At 38.7% G+C, this 20,022-nt stretch overlaps 1 protein-coding gene across 10 annotated transcripts in view; it reads left to right on the top strand.

The window, feature by feature from the left end:
- The first annotated feature begins 5,388 nt into the window (after window positions 1–5,388).
- Window positions 5,389–20,022, top strand: part of AKAP9 (A-kinase anchoring protein 9) — a 120,473-nt gene continuing 105,839 nt past the window's right edge. For 9 of the 10 annotated variants that reach the window (XM_076331540.1, XM_076331541.1, XM_076331542.1 and 6 more), the window contains exons 1-2: window positions 5,389–5,432; window positions 5,509–5,561. In XM_076331540.1, coding sequence (XP_076187655.1) covers window positions 5,514–5,561 — 48 coding nt within the window. In that variant the 5' untranslated portion in view covers window positions 5,389–5,432; window positions 5,509–5,513. The remainder of the gene's footprint in view (window positions 5,433–5,508; window positions 5,562–20,022) is intronic. The other variant, XM_076331534.1, reaches the window with a different exon arrangement.

Below are 20,022 nucleotides of genomic sequence, written 5' to 3'. Positions count from 1 at the left end.
GTTCTAAATGGAGTTTCATGAATAACACTTGACCATATAAAATACCAGAACAGCAGGAAAATAACCAGCTTTTATACCTTCATATGCAATAGGCATAAGAGAATCATATTCTGAACCCTTATGTAAACCTGGACAATTGTGACCAGTTATAAAGAAATGTGTACTATAATAGCTCTACATATATCTGATATAAATAACTGATTTGTGGTAGAAATTAATCTTTTGTGCATACCTCAAATATGCCAATTTGATGCTTCTGGGTCACTTAATTAATGAGTTGGATTAATTGCAAGCTTACTTAAATTACCTTCCTTGATATAGTATGCCTGCAGAATAAATTATTCATCTCACAAAACTTCTTAGCTATAGAGTCTTGCCTCTTCCTAGCTACAGTATTTACATCAAAGCAGCAACCAAATACCACAGTATTTGTCTTAGTTAATTAAATGATAAGGAATAGACTCAAATATGCCTAAAAAAAGATATGTGGAGCTTACAATTTATCAAACTATAAGCTGTACAACTCCACGATTCAGAAAACAGACACGCATCTCCAGGAGGTATGTGTTATTGTAATATCACAAGAAGTCTGTGCTTTACAACTTTTGTGTGAGTTATTTTACTGTCTTTTCAGCAGAAGAAAAATGTTTGGTTTTGGAAACAAGAAAAACACTTTTGTGTGTGTGACTGAAGCATGTTAGCAAGCCCACTTTTATTCATGTATTAAGTGAATGCCTGGATCACGTATGCGTGTGGAAGGTTTTAGTGTCTGATTTCTTCTGTCACCTGTTACAACAAAACTCAATAAAACTTATTTTAATTTAGAAGTGACAAAACCCAGACATTTGGTGGGACACTGGTTGCAATGGCTAATATAAATTTGTCTAACTTCACAGCTGCAGATATGTGTTAAAAATTGCATTTTTTTTGTAACAGTTTCTCCTTATGTTGGAACATTTTATTGTCATCCTCAGTGCTCATGCCGTTTGGTACCTTTTTTCATTAAAAAATACATACAAGAGAATAGAAATTTTAGCTCTTACATGGGACCTTGATTCTGTATGTATTCATCAGTGGCCCTGTTTAATAATTTTTCATACAACCATGCTTCTCCAGTGATTCTCAAAAGGAAAAAAAAACCCACACCAAACTCTTTAAATCATAAGATGCTTTCCTTACATCTCTAGCTCACCTACTTGTTAACATCAAGCCTCACTATTTATTCTGTAATGGCATTTGTTGTGCCCTTTGTGGCTTTGAAGGAGAGAACATTTGTTTGTTTCTAAAACACAGTTCAAGGTAGTCCTAACATAAATAACATACCTCAAAAATCCCTGAGTTGAAAGTGACTAAGGTCTTAAAAAATGTTTTTATAACATGTAGTCAGACTATCTAAATACAATAGGCCAAGTTCTACCTGAAATTTGAGTTGACTTGCACTTGCTAACAGCAAATTAATATGATTTTGTAATCCTCCCTCAGCAATACCTACAATGGGTCTCTGAAATTATGAACTTTACACATTTTACCTAAATCACCTGCCTGCTGCAACCATGCCAACAAAGAAGTACTCTGGGAAACAGCAGTGCAAAGCAATGCGCAGTGCAGCTGCAGAGCAGATGGTAGGGGACAGAGCTGGCAGAGCAGACTGTGGCAAAGGCAGAGGTAAGCCAGTCATTAAGTCAACCTCATATTCTTTGTGCAAGCACACGCTGAGGTGGAGGCAAATCATTTTGGTTTGCAAGCACTATGACAGGTAAACACTGAGGCCCTGCCTTACTATCAGCCATAGAACTCCCACTAGGTTCAGTGAAAGCAGGTGCATGCCCTGATCAAATAAAACAATCGGCATGGTCACCTTTCAGATGGAGGTGCCTCCTATTTTCACATTTGATCCATTTAATGTTCACTATAATTGAATGAGTTACTCTGTCAGGTAGGTTTTGTACAGCAGATCTAGTCTCAAAGCAGAACTGTTGGACATACATATCAGAGGTTGCATATCCGTTAGCAGGAGGACTACTCCTTTACCACATTGTTGACCAAATACAGACATTTACAATTAAACACATTTGTAGCTTTCTTAAGAAACATAAAGTAGCGTGGTCATTGTATTGGTGCTAGGAAAACATCAGTCAGATAACATTCTGTTTTTACAAGCTTGTTCAGGGAATCTTACATGGTTCATGTGGGAGTCTTCCATTCCAATATGTATTTTTTGTTGAAGGGAATAAATTAGAGTTGGATAGTCTCATTATTAAGTGGTATTGCTGATAGTTATGACACCCGAGAACACACAATACCTGAGCTCCTTAGTTGTTGGAAGAGGTTGTATCATCAGTTTAAGCCTGTGACATTTTGTAATTTTTGCATCTTATTTACACACGTGATTTACCAGCAGCATGTTATGATCTGACAGCCCTCTGATTGTGGCTTCAGTGGACTACGACAGAATTTGAATTTCCTGACTAGAAATTTGTGACTTTATCACACGTGGTCTTTAGGCTTCATCTTTTGGCTTCGCAGTCCACTAAAGCGCCACGATGAGAGTCACCAGGCATATCTTCACTGAACAGTGAATAAAGGAAACAGAAGGGGTAGGGAGAAGGTGGAGTTTCATTGTTAGAGAAAATGCTGTAGGTGAAGAGGCCTTTGTCCTTGTTTACAGACAAACACAACTAAAAATTAGGTCTGATATTTGAAGCTGGTTCAGTACAGTTTTTTATTAACATTTCCAATAATCAATATATTTGTATATAAAAATAAGCCTGGGCCAAAACACCAGTCATTCTTATTTTGGAGAATGTCTGATCTATATTTTTTACCTTGTTAATCCAGTTCACTTCACATATGCTGCTGTTGAAAGCAGTTTACACTTGTTTAATTTATGTGAATTCAATGAGTGTTAGAAAGTTAATCAATCTTTAAAGCAGTTATTAGCCTGACTCTTGGGCACTATCTTAACATTCTTAGGCAACTGAACATTATTGGTCAGTTCTGAGAGTTAAGCAAGCAAGATTAATGCCTTTCTGTAACTGAAAATTTAATTGGCTAACCAAGTTGTGAATTCCAGTCAGCTCGCCCTGCATAAATGATAAAATAGGAATTTAAATAGCTGAAGTAGGAAATCATACTGTATGGATTTTTTTTCCCTAGGAGAGAAAGTCCTGTTCTTCTTCTAATGTTGAGAGAATACGGAGATATTATTCCCTGGGATATTTTATCCAGTAGTAATTTCCACAGTACTCTATTATAGTTTGTCAGTCTGATCTTCATGACTTTCATTGTAATGAATTAGGTTTTTAACTAAAATCCATTAGAATTACATGGATATAAGTCTCTAAGTGAGAGGAAATTAGACCCATCAATTCTTAGCATTAACTCAAGAACCCATTTAATTATAGGATTTGGGAAGTTTGTAATTATCTTCTAAATGGGATATTTACTGATTAAGAAATTAACTATCATAGTGTCACGCGTGTGTGAAATTTTAGTGACACCTAACAGCTAGTTCTGTGACAGTGGCCTCCATCAGCCAAGAGGAACTGGCACAGAAAAGGTGATTTCTTTTTCCCTCAGGGGCCTCCGGGCCTTTGTAATTGCTGGGAAAAACTTCCATTTGTACAGGCTTTGTGTAAATCACTTTCTTTTGCTAACTTAAGAACACATTTTTAAGGAATGAACTCAAATAAATTTGTATTTCTATAAAAATATTTCCTCTTTAATTAATTCTTAATTTCATTTTCATTTGCTGTTTTTCTCCATAACATGCTTTTCCTCTAGTGAAATAGCAAAGTCTGAGAACTTTAACTGAAACATTTGCTTACTTCAAACATGGAATATGCAGACATTTGTCATTCCCTACCATAGATGGAGTCTTCTTCTTTTGACATAAAAGGTATTAATTTTCTTTTTGAGTGAAGGTTGAGGACATTGTTTTGTAAATACAGAAATGCACATTACGTGTACTGATCAACAAATTATTTCAGACTTTTCCATGAAATGTAGTATCTTTTAGGAGGAGTGGAAAATCCTTAAAAATTTCAGATTGTAGGTTTAATTTACTTTGGCAGTAATATGGGTGTGGAAGTCTGCTGCTAGAAGTCCTAATATTTTTTGTCTTGGTCCTGGTCAGTAATACTGTGCAAATAATGTTTTCTTTTGGCATTTTTTCTGCTTTGGGCGTATCTGGTCTTTGCTGGAAAATTCTAGCGAGGAAAGAATGTATACTAAATGAAATGTGTTAAAAAGATCAGCAAGGCTGAGATCCAAGTTAATTCAGAAAGATTTTAGGTTTTGCATTTAAAAAAGCAGAATGGTTCCAAATGCAGAACAAGGAATCTGTTTGTTCACATGCAGGTGTTACACACCAATGAAAAAAGACTTGCCAGGAATGTGTAAGCCTGTGCCATCCATCGCAGCACCACAAACGGAACCGACTTCAGGGGTAACTGAAAGAAAAAGCACATCATGAACATGTAATACAAATTTGCTATTAGCTATTAGCCTCCCAAGGCACACATTTAGTAGCCAATATTAAGTAATCCCAGAATATTGCTTTGTATCGAATGCTGAGGTATAGAAATTGTATTAGCATTTAATTGCCACGTGCCATATTCCCCATTGTGATTTTAACACCTATTTCAACTCCTCTGGCATGATGAGTGCATATTAAGTAATTTAAACAGGGGGGCTACACATCCTTTGTTGTCACCCTTACGTAGTCTGCGACACACGCTCAAAAAGCTTGTTCGTGTATTTCCAAGCTTTAGATCCATCCTGTAGGAAGCTTGCAATTTAGTGAGCCGCACGCAGGATCAAGAAAACACTTAGAAAATCAAAACTGTCAAAATTAGTATTGTAGCTAGAGAAATTGGATTTGCGAGACAGCAGAAGGCAGCAGTCTTGCAAAAGTCAGGTATTGTCTGTTCACACCTTTGTATGAAAGCAGCAGCAAATTCCAGGCGTCTTTCCACTGCAGCTCTTTTGTGGGAATAGAAAGCCCCCCGCCTTTCTGTCTGCAGGAGCGAGTAGGGGTGTGGAGGGGGGTGTGCCCGCCGGTGCCTCCGTCCTCCCCCCCTTGGCGGCTGCGGCCGTGCCCGTGGCTAGCTGTCACTCGGTTCCCGCCGCGGGTGCGTGCTCCCCGCTCGCTTGAGGGGTGCAAACCCGCTTCTGCGGGGGCGGCTCTGGCGGGACTCGCCGCTGGGGGGGCGGGGGGCGCTGGCGGCCAGAGGCGCTCGGAGCGGCCGGGGCTCGGTAGGGAGGAGGTGCTCGCGGCAGGAGGAGGAGCGGGTGGCCCCAACGTCACTTTCCCCGGCCGCGTGTTTACGTGGAGATGAAGATGGCGGCGCCGGTGGCCCCGCCAGTGTCGTCGCTGTGAGGCGGGACGGGACGGGACGGGACAGGGCAGGACAGCACAGCACAGCGATCGTGTGCGCCCCGGCTGAGGGGAGGGGGCGGGGTGGGCCCCGCCTCCCGCCGCCGGTAACGCTCTGCTCTCCCGCACAGGCGCCATGGAGGACGAGGAGCGGCTGAAGAAGCTGGAGGCTGGGAAAGCCAAGGTAGGAGGCGGCGGTGTGGCGGGGAGGCTGAGGGGAGTGCGGTGAGGCCGGGGGAGGATAGTCAGCGGGCCCGGGCCGGGCGGCGGCGGCGCGTGGCTGCGGCAAGGGGCTCGGCTCGGGCCCCCGCCGCGGACAAAGCCGCGGGCGGAGGAGGCGCTTTGTGCTCTCCTACTTGCGCGCCCCGGGCTCCCCCCGCTGGCTTCGCGGCGGCGCGGGGCCGAGCGGCGTTCCTCGGCCGGGGTGTGGGTGCGAGTGGCCGGTGACAGCGGGCCCCGCGCGGCGCACGCCACAGGTGCCCGCCGCAGGGCCGGGCGGTGACAGCCCGGGCGGCTCCCCGCTGCGGGGTCCTCTCCGCTGGCGGCGCCGGGTGGAAGAAGAGCCGAGGAGGAGGAGAACTAACCTCCTTACCGCTTCGCACCCGGGGCACGAATTCCGTTTGGCTCTTAAGCCTGGGAAGCTCCCTGTAAACCTTTAAGGAAGTTTATAAAACCGACAGCTGTTCCTCAGTGTGGTACTAATACCGTGAGAGAGCCTTGGGAGGCAGAGGATTAAAGACGCCCTCCGGTGATGCGGTAAGGTGCGTTTACCGCTTGTCCGAAAACGCCGGCTAGTACGTGAGTCACCTGTAGGACCTCTCCGTGTGCGCTCGCCGCTGGCAGCCCTTGGGGCTGGCACACCCGCGTTCAGCCGTCGCTGCCTTATGGGCTGTCAGGTTGCTCAGACGGTGCCCTGCGGGCTTATCGAAGTGTTAATCAGGGAGCTTATCATTTACTCTTTAAGCATGGCTCAGTACACGCCGGCTGCAAAGCACTTCGCCTTCTGGGCAACAGGCCGGAGTTACCACACTCTAGGAGGACCTCTTATTTACTTCAAAGAAAGCTTTGGTGTGGACAGTGAGATAAGATAATTAATGGTATTCGTAGGAAAATAAGATAAAATTAGTGTTTTGACATTAGGTATTGTCTGGTTCCTTCCAGCAATCATTGCTAAATGATAAGAGTTTAGAAGTTTGTAAGTCAGTCATTCATGCTAAAGATATGCACGTAACTTGGTAGGAGCTAATAATAGTACAGGCAACAAGCAGACAAGCTAGAGATGAAACTACGAAACATCATCACTGTCTTGTTTATGTGGTCTATGGAAAAGAGAATGTAGTTCAGCTGTGAAGTATTGCATAGGTATTTTGCTGTATTAGACAAAAACTTTGTAACTTAGTGTGTTTCTGTTTCTTTTGAAAGAGCATTCAAAACGTACATTGGGAAGCTCTCCTAGATGGAGCTGTATGTTTATGTAGGAAAACCTGTTCTTAAATGCTTAGAGCAAGAATGGTGTTTACACAATGTTATGCAGTACTATTAAAAGGCACTGGGATAGGTCAGGTACTGGTGGCAGTACATTCTGTCACAGCCAGGTTGGCCAATTCCTTTGCAGAAAATTAGAAAGTAGTTTGCAAAGGAAATGGTTGAAGTAAATTTGCCAGTATTATAAACCACAATGAAGAATTTATTGAGAGAACTTACATTTTTCTGTCCATGTTGGCTTGGGATTAACACAGAAAATTAATGACAATTACTGAAAAGTGAAACAGAAGCCAGGACTCTAGCAGGAATTCAATGGCTTCCTTCTTACTTTGAGAAAAGACATGTACACACTTTACTAATTTATTTTGCATTTTAGGAGCACTGTCATAACACTCACCCTTCTTCTAGTCTTGTCTGACTAAAACCTGATGATATTCTTGTAAGTAAGTATTCGCCTGAAGACTTTCATATTCTATGCTTTTGAACATCCCTCGTGGTTTAAGTCATTGTAACTCTAAAGCTGTATGTGACTTACATGGGAAAGGACTGTAAAAGCATTGTTAGTTTTTCAGATTTTTCATTGCTGTTCTGTGTATCATTTACCCCTTTTTTTACATGTGAATGATGTAATTAAATGTGGTGTACTGTGGGGACTAGGTCACAGTCTTCCAGTGACAAGTGTCACTGATAAAGGCAGAAAAGAAGAAATTGTGTTAGCAGCAAACGGAAACAGGAGTTGCTCCTGCAGCTGCTTTTCTCCTTTTCAAGGATACAAACACATTCACAGTAGCATGATCAGTATGTCTTCTAAAATTGCTTGGCTCCAATGAATATTTTCTGCAAACCACAGCAACAAGCATCCAAAACACTTTTGAGCCTAACCACTGAATGTTGTTTAAATAAAATAGCTGGAAAAGTGCATTAAAGTATGTGTTGTTATTGTGCTAAAAGGGCAGGTGTTGCTATACTGCAGATACCTTGATGCATCTGCCTGAAATTATAAATTTTAAATATAAACAAGATGTTACATAAATTGCGGGATGAATGTTGGCAATTGGGAGGCCGGTAAAAGAGTAGTAGGTGCCATGGAGGTGGCTGGTACATTGCTAACAGTGGAGTTACTATTTGAGACTGGGACTTGGATTCTCGTTTGGTTTGTTGTGGGTTTTTTTCCTCGAAAAGTAGGTAGTTAACTACTGCCAGATCTCAGAATGTGCATTTTAAGCAATATGAACTTTCTGTAAAGCAATCATTTGGTTGTTTTCTGATCATAATGTTGAGTAGGCAAGTTGTGGAGTTTGGTTTTGTGTGAATTTATCGGCAATGGAACTTTGTTTTTCTTTATTCTCAATGTCTTCTTAAGACGCCATCTCCCCACATAGATCTTTTACAGAGAAGTGTATTACAAATGGATTTTCTGCAACAGAAGTTTCTTTCGGGTCCTCCTTTATTACTGCTGGAAATGAGAAGCTGCATTGTGAATCTTAGCTTGATTGAAAGGTGCTAAGTGTACTCAAATCTGGCAGAATGGGTCTCACTGCAAACACACAGCCTTCACCAGTACATCATTTGAAAAATGGAATAAAAAGCTCTTGATAGAAGCTCACCAACATTCATGTGTATCTGCTGACTCTTGGACACTGCACCAAGTCTTTATTATGAAGCAGTTGCACCATATGTTGCTGTTCTGTCTGTTACAAACCCACAAAGGTAAGGGAGGCACAAAGTTAAACCCAGTAAATTACATGCTCCTTTTTCCAGACCTATAGTCATTCATTTTCCTTTGCCACAAGGTAAATGTGCTGGATATTAACCCAGCTTCTATAGATGTGCGTCTCCTTTACCCATTAAAATGATCTCTCTGTGCTTTTATAAAACTCCCTTCCCCCCAAACAAGCAATTTCTTCGTCTTAGATCCTGATCTGATTATGGTGGAGCAAGAAAAGTGTCAAAAAAGCTAGTTAAGGGAAACAGGGTTGACTGTGATGGAAGGTGGAAAGGAGATGTGTGCCAGCAGTAGAAATATAGATGCATGTTGTTAAGTTGATCAGTGCCCCAAAACACAGTGAACTTAGAAATCAATCAGATATGTTATGTGCCTTGCTGAAGAGGTTCTAGAATATTATTGATGACCTGAGACAGTGTAGATATACCTGGTCTTACAAAAGACTACAGAGGATGGTGATTGAAGATCTTGGTGTGATATTTATATACACACATACTACGTGTGCATGTCTTTGTACATCAGTTTGCTTGAAAAATCTCATCTAACATTACAGTGGATACTATTTATGGTAGTTGGGTATGTTAATTTTATGTATTTATTTAACAGCTTAGTAGCTGGCTTTTCTTATCAGGATGCTGCACTATTTTGATCAACTATCAAAACTATACAGAGTAGTTTGCTAGCTTCAGAATAAAAACATCGGGGACTCAGATTCCCTTGTGAGAAAATGGCTGAGAGTATTTTGGTAAAGCTCTTGAAATTTAAAAAAAATACTTTGATTTAATTTATACACGCACACATATGAATCACACAGCTATTATAACTGGTAAAATTAAGAGATATGAAACTAGCAATAGCAAGTTTTATAGAATGGTCCATTTCACAGTACTGAAATACAACTGCAAAGTATTTAATATGTGCATTGCTCCTGTTTAAATTTGTGTTGAGGAAAGGGCACGCTCCCTAGCTGTATGCTTTTTTTTTTTTGGTGTGGGACAGGTGGGTGAGGGAAAGACACTAATTTACTTTGTAAATTCTCTCAGGTTGGTCTAGGATTTCAGGTCTGATGTTAGAAATACATAATTTAATGTCCTGATTTTCAAAGGTTCTATGTATATTTGTAATACATTCTTGTTGAGGTGTTCGAAGAAATCATGTAGTAGTTGAAGAACCTTAAGAAATTAGGGAACTGGTTTAGTTAAACACTTGAGCATAGAATAAGCAGTGTGACTGCTTTTGATCTACACCAGAGAATTGCTGAGCAGATGGAACAGTGAAGTTGGTTTGGGAAGCTCTAATAGCACTCAGTGGACAAGTATTACAGGTTGTATAAGTAATTTGACAAGTTATCTTAACAAATTGAATAGTAAAAAGAAATAATTGCATATTTTGTCTTCTGGTCATGCATGTGAATATTTCAGGTGGCTGAAAATGAAAATTATTTATATTATTAAAATAGCATTGTCTAAGAGTCTGAGAGTGTTTGCTGTTTGCATTCTTACGTCGTCTTTTGAGGAGAGAAAAAGACTTTACTTTCTCATCTCTGGCCTCTTTGGACTGAGAAGTTTTGGATTTCTCAAGGAAAGCTGTTGATCACTCTTTTTTTAAATAAAAGACTCAAGCGAAGCATGGAATAATTATGTGCCACAGTGATTAAAGCTCTAATTTAAAACCCCCAGAAGAATTCAACATATAGATTGTGTTTGTAAAACACAGTCCTTTTAAATTCCCTGTAAAGTACCTGAAGAGGAAAAAAACCTAGTATTTCGGTGGTTATTAAGAATTTTTCGTCACAGAAGACAAATTACATACATTTAAACCTCACATTTCATTAAACAACTGGCGTACTAACACATCTTCTTCCACTTTCAGGTGTAGATTGTTCATTTTGTTTATCTTCTGTCTGTCTCAAATAACTTGAACAAAAATAATTAAACAGAATCCTGGAAGCAAGAATTTCCTTTTCAGTCTCCATTTTCTTACTCTGCTTTTCTCTTAAAATAAGAAGTCATATTCGGCCATATCACAAAGTGCTAATTTCATTATAGAGCCCTAGTCATTGCTGTCACTCTTCATAAAGTATGGAGGAGAGCAGCTTTATGTTCACAGAATGAGAATGATGCTGGGCTATGTCTATATCTGAAGATGCTGTGTGCGTATTCATGGACAAGAGAGGAAACAACTGGAGGGAAGTCTATGCTAACTCTCAAGAGTCTCCTGGAAAGGTGTGGGTGAGCTTTGGCTCAACAGATGTGAATGGAAACTGCCTAATCTCTGTTTATAACAAAAAGTTATAAAGTGCAGTGCACAAAAGTGCACAAAAAGAGAGTGCAGTGAAACTATGAAAAAATACTATAAGACTGTTTATTTGAGGGAGCCCTTTTTCTTGCACATGAAGATCCTCATAAACCTGTACATAATTCCTAGGTGTTCCTCTTTTGTATTGCTATTTCTTCTCCCAGGTCCTTCTGAACTTGTGGTTTTTGGCTCTTCTTTGTCTTTTACAGGCTTCAATCTACTCTCTACTCTCTCTCCTTTGTGTCTCTGTCAATTCTAAATGCAAATAGTAGGAGGTACGTGGAATTGCCTGTGTGTATTTTGATTACGAACATGAGTAAGCTTAAGAGCTGATTTTTGTCTTGCAGAGAAAATCACAGATACAAGGACTGAACGTTACCCTGGATAGAAAACCTGTGGTTTTAAAACTCTCTGAGTAAAAGCAGAGAGGGCAGAAATTGAGTAGAGGTGAGAGGAAAAAAAAGGTGAGGTGTTCACCTCACCGTGCATGCTTTTATTTTTGTTCAAAACAGTGGATATCTGCATTTTATCACAGAGAAAAGACTATATACATTTGAGATGTAAATATATTTTATCTATATAATTGATTGCTACTGGGGTGATACATAAGCTCGGATGAGAGATCGAAAGGAAGGGTAATCTGTGAAACCGTTTTCAAGGCACATTCCATTTCTAATAGCAGAAAAATTGGGATGACTAGCTTAAATGTTGAGGGGTTTTTAATAGAACTTAATTGTTCTCTTGAGGATAATAGAACTACCTGCTCTTTACAGTTTTCTCAGTGTTCTTTTTTCCTTTAAAAAAAAAGAAAAAAGTTTAATTTTTTCCCATTGTGTCCAAGTTTCTTCTGGACTTTATTGGGTCCTTGTTAAAAAAAAAAATAGTACTTGAATTGAAATTTGGGATTTCAGTTCTCTTTTTCAATTGGCACTGGTAGAACTCTTCCTATTTCTAAGTGTGATCTCCATTTTTCTTCTATTTCCTGGTTTTGATCTCCATTTCCCTCATTCCGGAGATCTATTCTTGCTTTCAATACAGGGCTTGATTATTTGTTTTAAATGTTATTGTCAATATACCATTTTATTCAAAGCTCTAAAGTAGCTGTCTACCTTACAGTAGTGATGCAAGGTAGAATGAGCTTAAACTAATACTTGCCTTTCATCTGAGAATGCAGATAAATATAACTTCAAAATAATCTTTGTTCTGCTAGTTTAGAGATAATTGGGTCTTTAATCCAAGATACCCGGTGAATTTCACAAAAAGAAAGAAATAAGTTAACACAGTATTGTTAGTAGCACTATGAAAGCAAGAAATTGCATTGTAAAAATGCAATTTAAAACGTTTTCTTCCTGCTCCATATGTAAAGAGAAGGAATTACAGAAAAGAAAGAACAAAGTTGCCCTTTGCCTACATTTGAGACTTTCTTCATTTTAGCACTAGTCTCTCCCTCATTTCTATGGTCTGCTTTCCAACTATTTATTTTCTTAGTGTGGGTGTTGCAATAGCGAAACAGAGGTCACTGCGGCATTTGTTTCCCTCGGTTATAACAGTCTCTAGACAAGTTTTGTTTGTTTATACTGATTTGGAAATAGGCATGATGACCACCACAAATTCTTTCTAAAGTACTTCCAGTAAAGTGTATCTGGTAATCCAAGGAAAGTAGATTGGACCTTTTGACATATCTAGGTGTTACCAGAAAACCCTCTATTTTTTCCCCACAGGAAGTAACCAAACATGTAGGTGCTTTTAAATATTGGTGTACAGAGATACTAAGCGCAGAATAATATATGGTTACTGTAGCATCCTAGTGGTTGGAGTAGCGAAAAATCTGATGAAAATGAGGACAAAAGAAAAAAGGCTGCTGAAGTAGGTCCAACTTTGTTGTCCTACCTTATATTGCAATATAAGATTATATACTAATAACACAATTGTTTGGAATCCTAATTTAGGAGCTGAAAGCTCTGTCTTAAATATCTGCTCCATAGCTAGAGGTTTCAATGTATTGCTATGTGTTTGTTTCAAAATCATTTCATTGCTGGTACCAGCTAATGTCACACTCTGAATTTGCAAAGACACGCTGATAAATGTACCACAGTTCAGTGAAACGCATCTGATAATTGCAGTCTTTTGACTGCTATGCTGAAACATAAAGTAAATAGATCTTGAAATTTATGATGATGAGATTCTTGTATGTTGACTGCAAAGTGCTGGCATCAGCAGTGCATCAACCGTATTGTGTTGATGGTTCTGGTGTTCCTGTTTCTTGAAAGAAACCTTAATCTGCATTTTCACATGATTTCTTGAGAAGTCAACTTTTTATATTATAAACTACCTTTCCTACAACCAGTGGAGAAAAGGCAGAAGAATGAATAAAAATGTTAAGATTTCTCAGAATTCTTAGTTTCTTGGAAGTATGGAGTCAGTCTTCCTGCTTCCCCCCTCTTCTGAAAAGGAATCCCAGCAAGCTTCCAGATAGAACAAATTCAATAGTTGTCAGCTGGACAAAAGAATGTGACACTCTGGAAACCAAACACTAAGCTTAGGAAAGTAGGGGAGTGATCAAATCACAGTTGTAACAACCCTAAATTGTAGCATCATCACAAAACAAAGAAGAGGTAGTCTCTTGGACCATGCTTCTAAATCTCAAAACATGAAGAATTTTTAAGACTCTCCACAATTGGAGATAATAATTTTAAAGAGAATGTATACCATTTTGGTGATATTTCCAGGGGAAAGCATAAATTTGATGGAAACTGTACTGCCGTGACAAAATTGCAGCATATCTCTAAAACTACAATCCTGAGCTGAAGAGCCAAGAAGACTGGTGGAGTTGAAGAGGTGGAGTAGATGGGATTCTGGGACTGAGTATGTTTCTGTGCGAGTATTGATAAAATAAGTGTTACAGAGCATAAGCAGAGTAAGTTGCCTAAGAGCTTACTCAAATCTGACTTCACTGGTAGGCTGTGATTTAACAGAAGTGGTTATCCCTTAATCCTGTTTTTGTTTTCTGAAATTTTTACTTGTCCTTAAACTCTTACTTCTCTGTGAAGAAACCTCCAGTGTCCAACCACAAAACAAGGGAAAAATATTTAAAAGTTCCTAAATCAATTTATATTGTGTGAGGTAGCTGACTTAACATTAGTACCATACATTGAGAATATATATTTTCAATTAAAAGGTATATAGGAGAAATATCTTACTATTACAGGTAATGCTCCATAAGAATTATAAGAAAATCCTGTCTTGGTATGTTCAGTAGTACGTTGCACTAGGTAGCATAGTTTGCTGGGTTTAAAGAGATAATGGAAATCCTGATACAAGACTCCTCAAAGGGGGATGTGTTTCCTAGTTTTTCTTCATTATTTGGAATATATTCCAGGAATTTTATTTTGCTTTTTTTATTTTTTAATTCCAATTTTTTTTTAAAAAAAGCAAAGTCCACAGACAAGTCTGGAATTTTGTGAGCAGTATCAGTGTCTTTGTGAGCTCTCTTTTCTCTCATGATTCAGCAGTGTGTAAAAAATAATAGAAGCCTGTCAAAATAATACAAGCCTGTCAAGTCTTGCACACTGAGCATGAAATTCATGCAGTTGGTTCTTTCCTTATGTCTGCTCTGCTCCTCACAGAGCTGTCTCTCACAAACCTACTGAGTTTGGGGGCTTTATTCTCACTCTGTCCGTTCAGTGCCAGACATGCCACATGGTATGAATCCATGTAAAAATAATATAAACAAGGTGGGAAAATGATGAAGCACAACTGAGTTTGACTTGTTTTAAAGTATTTTACAGTTTATTTAAAAAAAAAAAAAACCACCACAAATATTTTTTTAAAATAAAAATTTGAAGTTTGTTCACTTTCTACACAGAGGTGGCCAGAATGACTATGAATAATATCCTAAAAGTGTATCTAAATTCTCCAGATTACTTTGAAAATCTCATCACTAATGTTTATGAAAAGATTGCCTTTGACAACTGGGTGGAAGTCATCACATCACTTGTATTTATTAACAAGGAGTGGCTATTACTCCCTGCTTAGCTTGAACAGAATTCAAACTGTTGATCAGTATCTGAAAAGCTGATTGTCTTGTTGCCAAAGATTTAACCTCTCAAATTCTGTATCAATTTCATGGCACTCGTCAACTTGAAAAAAATTATAACCTTGTATTGGTTATTAATAAAGTCTTATTTAGACATAGTCTATTCATTCTAAAGGTGCCTTTTTCTTTCAGGCTTCTTAGTTAATGAGAAATTAAATATGAGCAAAACTATTCAGATCTCACTGTGCTTTATTCCATTCTTTACATATTCTCTCTACCTTTTAAAGTTTTTTTTCCCTCAATTTTTGATCTTTAAATATCTGACATAAATATATTTTTATTAAAGAGGACACGGTGTGAAGTGGAGGGAAAAAAACCTAGATATATTCTACATAAATACAACTAAAATGGTTTACAGCCGAGTAAAGTTTTTGCTATTATAAATTCTTCCTTTTTTCTCTTAGGAGGAAAAAGTTAAATTTACATGAATCAGGGTAATATAAGCAGTACATAGAGACTCAGAGTAAATCAATAGTTGATGCTTTTTCTAACATCCAAAAAAACACTCTCTTCAGTCCTTTTCAGCCAACTTCTAATAAACTCTTCTTCCTTATTTAGTATATAGACTAAATGTTACAGTGCAGGAGGAGAGAAAAATATGCAGTGTTGTGAAATGTAGGAGTCCTGCTGATCAGGAAAAACACGCAGCAGGCTGCAGCCTCTTTCTTGCAGCATCAACACAAACCAGAAATGGCAAATGCTTCTGTGATTTAAGTTTTCTTGTATTAGCTACATAGAGAAGTCTGGACAAAGCCTCAAGATACAGATTCTCTCCATGCATTTCATTAGTTGTCTAAATATCACTGCATCTTTAAAGCCCTATACTCTAGAAATGGTAGTCTTTTAAGTTAATTAATTAGAATTTGCAGCTGACTATTTGCAGTGTATTGTGGAAGAAGGAACTGTGAGCTGGAATGGAGTATTGATTAGGGTTCCACAGGAAGCAGCAACTGCATCACTACAGTTTTCTTTAGACTTGTCAGGATTTTTCTTGTAGTGTTCATGATTTTTGAGAAACAGCTGATTACCCTCAACCCTGGCCCCCTGGAAGCTACAGTGATGCTTGATAATACACCATAACCAAGGCTGCAGTCATCAGTAAGAGTCTGCTTATACTTATTAGGGAGTCTCAAAAGACTGGCAAAGATTGCTCTTTAAAGGAAACGGGCTTGTCTAAATGAATTGTCAGCATGAAGGTCCCTGGGGATCTGCACAACTGTTAATATGAGAGCGTCTTTAGGGCTGATTCAGACAGAACTTCTTGCTGAAAGTCAGCGTGGTGTTAAGTTTTTTGACACTGTTTGCCATGGTCTTATAAGCAAACTAAAGACTTGGTCTAGGTGCAATCATCATTTGGTGGTTACAACTGAATAAAAAATTGTTCTTAGCATTATTTTTGTTTTAACGGCTTACTCTCAAAGTAGGTGGTCTTTCAATCTTTCAGGGGCCTGTGTCAGTATTTTCATTATTAGCAGCGGAAAGAATGCGCGGTTATATGTAGACAGTACTAAACTGAAGTGGGTAGCAAACACTCTGAAGAGACTTAGAATTCAAAATTATATTGACAAATGATCCAGTACAAAAGGACATGGAAGCAATACTCAAGGTTTTCTTTGCCTCTTTAATGATAAGGACTGTCCTTGGGCTTCCCAGGTCCCCGAGTCTAATGGCAGAATTGGAGGGAGTGAAGCATGATCCACAGTACAGAAGGTCAACTTGGGGACCACTTAAGCAAATTTGATGTACACAAATTCATGGGACTGAGCGTGACGTATCCAAGCATCCTGCAGGAGCTGGCTGGTATCATTACAAGGCTATTCCCTTGCTCATCTTTGAAAGGTCTTTGTGATTAGGAGATTTCAAATGAGCAGGGGAAAAAGAGCAAACATCAGACCCGTCTTCGAGAAGGAGGATCTGGGGATCTATAGGAAGGTCAGCCTGGCTGTGGTCTCCGTTAAGATTATGGAGCAGATCCTCCTGGAAGCCATGTTCAGGCACATGAAGGGCAAGAACATGACTGGAATTTATCAAGGGCAAATTAATTGTCCTCTGTGATGAGCCGAGTGGCTCAGTAGATGGGGAGAGAATGGTGGATATTGTATACCTTGACTCTAGAAAGGCATTTGGCTATTTGTAACCAAGCTGGAGATGGGTGGACTGCAAGGTGGGTAGAAAATTATCTGGACTATTACCTGCTATGCTCAGAGTGCTGATACAAAGTCCAGCTGGTGGCCAGTAGTATTCCTCAGATGTTGAAACTGTGGCTGGTACTGTTTGATGTTTTTATTAACGACCTGGAGAATAGGAGGGAGCGTGCCTTCAGCAAGTTCGTGGATGATACCAAGTTAGGGAGAGCAGTTAATGAATTGAAGCATAGGACTTCTTTTCAGAGAGCGCTTCACAGTCTGGAGAAATGGGCTGACAGAAAACTCATGAAACCATAGCAGCATGAAAGAAGATGGTAGAGGAAAGTTCACACGCTTTCCCAATGGCAGAAAGGAGGAATTTCAAGTTTCCATTTCATTACTGGGATGTAACAGTAGACTACAGGATCCTCCAGTGATTAAAAAAAAAAAAAAAGTGTTGTTGTGTGATCTAACTTGAAGCCAGGAGGGGATCCTGCATTTCACAGTAGTGGTCAGCACTGTTGTTTGGGGGTCCTCCTCTTCCAGGGTATTCCGCTATAAACTGAAGAACACACAGCTGAGGAACTTCATAAAAATTTTGGTTTGGATGATCTCTTTGATGACTGGCAGGGAGATTGATAGAGATAGCAAAAGCACAGAGTTTTTGTATGCAGTGTTCTCCTTTCTTCAACATAAGATCATAATTTATATTCCTGCAGCACCTTGTCTTGTTTTCTATACACCTTCCAATTTACAGTGAATGAGAGAGTGTCATTTGTAGAATTACCATCTCAGTACAGTCTGGGTGCTGATTAAGGCCAATCCTATGGGAAAAAAATATAAAGACTGTGTCATAATGCATGCGTACTCTACATCAGGGCAAAATTAATTTCCACCTGCAATCCCAATTTTGGATTTTTTTTTTATGAGTTCTTTAATTAAGCCGGACTGTGCTTTTCTAATGTGGTTAGCTTGGGTAGGTAATATTCTTGTGTTTTACTTGAAACAAGATAAGAATAACTTGTGGTACAGAATTATATTATCTGGTAGCATGATAGCTGTTATCCCATGTGATAATGAGCTGATGTGGTCAAATACTGATTGTTGAGAAATTAAGGGGAGCTGGAGGCCAACACAGCTATCTTTTGCCTCTCTCCTGCTCCTCCCCATGTCATTTTTTCATTGCAGTGTATATTGTGTGTGTGTGTGGAGGGTTCCTCTGTATTTATTTGCTGATGTTGTGAACGACCTTTTAGATTCACTTATTCATATTTAGCAAATACTCTCGTTTAGTCTTTATTTATTCCAAAGAATGTTCAGATTTTAACATTTCATATAAATTCTATTTTAACTCTGCAAAAATAGTTAGATACCAATTCATTCTTTCCAAGCAACTGAAATAAGATACTCCTTTTTGTTTGGACAGTCATATTCAAAAACTTGATTTCACAGTGCCGGATTAGACACAACATAAAACTAATTTAAGAAAATACAAATACATAAGCATAAATACAGTAATTCCATACTGTACTACATCCTAAGGAGCTGGTCTGGTCTGTGCAACAAAAGGATTATATAAAAACTGCTTTTTTTTTTTTTATGTTATGCAGTAAGATGACAAGCAATTAAGGTAATTTCTGACAGTGCTTCGCTCTTTCCATGCTCTCCAAAATAAGTCTGTATTTTTGGGTATTGTCTTCATCTACTGGGGGTGGGGAAGAACACCGTTTTTATTTGGGTTATAATGTCCATGTAGCTGTATCTGTGTGGGGAAAATGGATTTCAAGTATTTTATTAGGATCCCACTCAAATTAATGTACAGAATGCCGTAAAACTGGTGGAAGTAAATTTATTCTGGTGATTTTTCCCCAGTAGAAAACATGAACTTAATAGTGTTCTGCTTATAGTTATTTCGTACATAAATGCATCTAAAACAGAATATAAGTCAGTCTGGTAATACTCAAAATCAAATCTAGTACAAGTAATTTGTATTTAGGATCCTATTATTAGAAACATGAGAATCATTACTTTCCTTCTGGAAGCTTTGTATTTTCTGTTTTTATAGTTTAATGTTAATATTAAAATTTCGATCTTTATAAAAATGTAAAATGTCAGCCTTAACTTTTAAACACATAAGGCAATTAATAAGCAGAAGAAAGTGTCTGTGTTACAAATATAAACTTGCAGGTTGCCAGTAATTTGATTGACAAGCACTGTGTGGACATACTGGCAACTGTTGCTTTTGCATACTTTTGTATTTTTATAATTGGCTTCTAACTGGCAAGCACAGATGGCCATAGATTATGATTTTTGTATATTTCTGAATTAGAGAAGATATTTATATGGTATTTTAAATTGCATTGTCTAAATATCATGTGTTAACTATTCTATATGGGTTTTGATTTTAATTGCTAAGTTACTGTATGGGATTTTTGGAACCAACTATTTTGATTCTTTGTTAATAGTATGAAAGGTTTCTATGCCCAGCTTTTGAATAATTGGAAGATTTGTTCTCAAGTAACTTCTTATTAAGTAATCAATGTTATTTTGTGGTAGTAGCAACTTTTTAAAGTTTTTCCTGAAAAAATTAATCAGCTTTGACACTATCAGGCCTTTCTCTTGCTGATAATGAAGAATGTTCTGCCACAAAGTCAGAACTGGTTGTTTCAGTGGTACTTCATACAGTATTTGGGACTGCTCTAGCCCAGAGTTTAAAAGGATTTTAGAGAAACCCTGTGAATTGCTGTTTGAAGGATCAGGCTTCTTCTGCCCGTTCCAGGAAGTTCAGTGTACTATAATTCCCCACCCCACCCCCCCCACCCCCCCCGAATCCTAGTAAAAATGAGGACTAAACTCAGTTTTCTAGGATGTGAATTCATAGATTTTATTGCTACCTATTCTTGGTAGTCTGCTA

Source organism: Aptenodytes patagonicus, chromosome 2, assembly GCF_965638725.1.
Source record: "Aptenodytes patagonicus chromosome 2, bAptPat1.pri.cur, whole genome shotgun sequence".
Classification (NCBI taxonomy): domain Eukaryota; kingdom Metazoa; phylum Chordata; class Aves; order Sphenisciformes; family Spheniscidae; genus Aptenodytes; species Aptenodytes patagonicus.
The sequence above is the reverse complement of the archived record's forward strand: the minus strand, read 5'-3'. Positions and strand labels throughout refer to the sequence as shown.